The following is a 1,830-nucleotide window of genomic DNA, read 5'->3' as shown; positions in this document are numbered from 1 at the left end:
CTAGGAGGTGATCAGCTGGGAAGAGCTGGGGGAAGAGCATTCCAGGCCGGAGGCCGGGGTGGGGTTGCTGAAGCCAGCAAGGTGGGCGGTGAGGACGTGAGGCTTTGCTCGAGAGACCCAGGGAGCCATTGCAGGCTGTGGAGCAAGCAAGAAGAATCTGGCTGCAGAGGCGGCCAGGGGTGGAGGCTCGGGCGCCCCGGGGACTCCTGACGCCACAGCCCGAGTCCCCAGGGTTCCCACTCCGTGGGAAAAAGATGCACGTAGGACCGCGGCCGGAAGCGCCCCCTTGTCTTCCACAGAGCTTGCGGGTGAGATTGGCGCCTGGCAGGTGTGAAAAGGCCTCCTCCCTCCCCAGACGCTGCTTCCCCTCTGCAAAAGGAGGTCGGCGCAGCTCGGGGGTGGGTTCAGGGGAACCCAGGGCGAGAAGGGTTCACGCCATGCCCCCAGCGAGCCCATTGGCTGCTCTGACCCCGCACCTGGCTCTGATTGGTCGTCGAAGTTCTGCCTACTCGGGAGCCGCGGGAACTGGAGCTGCCGGAGTCCCCAAGGGGGTCCTGGGGGGTGCGACCTGCGAGGGTCCCCCAGGATTAAATGCCTCCATGGCCTGGGGTGAGCGCCCTCGTGATTCCTCCCATGGGGACACGCAGAGACCCACCCCACCCCAATCTCTGGCTCCTGGGTCACCCTCTCCCTACTGTGGCCAGCAAGGCCGGGGGTGGCCAGGGCAAAGGGCACGGTGACAGCGAAGGTCTCTAGGATCACACTCAGCTCCTTGTCCCTGCTGCGGATAAGTGGGGAAAGGGAGCTGGGCCGGCCCAGGAAGCTCCTGGGAGCTGGGTGTGTGTGTGTGTGTGTGTGTGTGTGTGTGTGTGCAGGGCCAGCTGGGACAGGCCCTCTGGAGGAGCACGGACCTGGGAGAGGCGTGGGAGAGCGACACAGAGGTGACCCAGAGAGAGAGCTCGCACACAGAGTAACACGGGCTCACGCAGGCAAGCAGCATCAGAGATCAACAGACGCCCCACTCACTTTTTATTTTCTAGACAGGGTCTCACTATGTAGTCCAGACTGTCCGTCAACTGGCTGCGATCCTCCTGCCTCAGCCTCTTGAGTGTCGGGATGACAGATGCGGGCCACCACTCCCTGCTCTGCTATTTAACAGGCACTGATTCGGCACCTGCTGTGTCCCTGCGGTGCCCCCAACACACTCATTTCCCCGTCCCCGTGGGGTGGCTGGCTGACAGTCCGGCGGAACAGGGGTAAATCACGTTTGTCAGAAGCGATAAGGATGGCAGAGACGAGGTGGGGGAAATGCTGGAAGCGGGGCGGGATGAGCCAGGCTCTCCTTATCTGGGGCAGGGATGCTCTCTTGGCGACCCTGCCTGCACCAGCCCCTCCCCCGCGCGCCCAGGCCGGGAGTGGGAGCCAGACAGGGCGGGGGGCCTGTGCCAGGAGCGCGGGGAGCTGGCGCCAGGGCAAGGGGCAGGCGACTGTGGCCCCTGCGGAGGACCCCTCCTGCCCTGCGCCGCCCGGGTCCTGTGCGGGTGAGGCGCATTTGGGGTGCAATCCAGGGGGCTCGGTAGACAGAGGGGCAGAAAGTGGGCAGTGGCCGGCGCAGACGCCAGCCTGGGCCCCGCGCTGGGGGTGCGGAGAGGGAGGTGGCTCGGATCGCGACCGCCCCGTCTGCGGTCCCCTCCCTCTCCCGCGCCTCCGGTCCTCCCACCGCGACGGGGCGGCCCCCAGCGTAGCCCAGGCCCGGAGGGGGAAGCTGAGGGCTCACTGGTGCCAGTCGCCGCCGGCTCGCTCTCTGGTGCAGCGGCGGATGACACAGGC

General features: G+C 66.5%; 1 protein-coding gene across 1 annotated transcript in view; it reads left to right on the top strand.

The window, feature by feature from the left end:
- The first annotated feature begins 589 nt into the window (after window positions 1-589).
- Window positions 590-1,830, top strand: part of S1pr5 (sphingosine-1-phosphate receptor 5) — a 4,709-nt gene continuing 3,468 nt past the window's right edge. Inside the window, exon 1 of the mRNA XM_013505132.1 lies at window positions 590-609. Within this exon, the coding sequence (XP_013360586.1) occupies window positions 600-609 (10 nt within the window). The 5' untranslated portion in view covers window positions 590-599. The remainder of the gene's footprint in view (window positions 610-1,830) is intronic.

This window comes from Chinchilla lanigera, unplaced genomic scaffold (genome assembly GCF_000276665.1).
Source record: "Chinchilla lanigera isolate Chin_1 unplaced genomic scaffold, ChiLan1.0 scaffold00094, whole genome shotgun sequence".
In the NCBI taxonomy this organism is placed as follows: Eukaryota; Metazoa; Chordata; class Mammalia; order Rodentia; family Chinchillidae; genus Chinchilla; species Chinchilla lanigera.
Note: the sequence above shows the minus strand (reverse complement) of the source record. Positions and strands in the feature narration are given on the sequence as shown.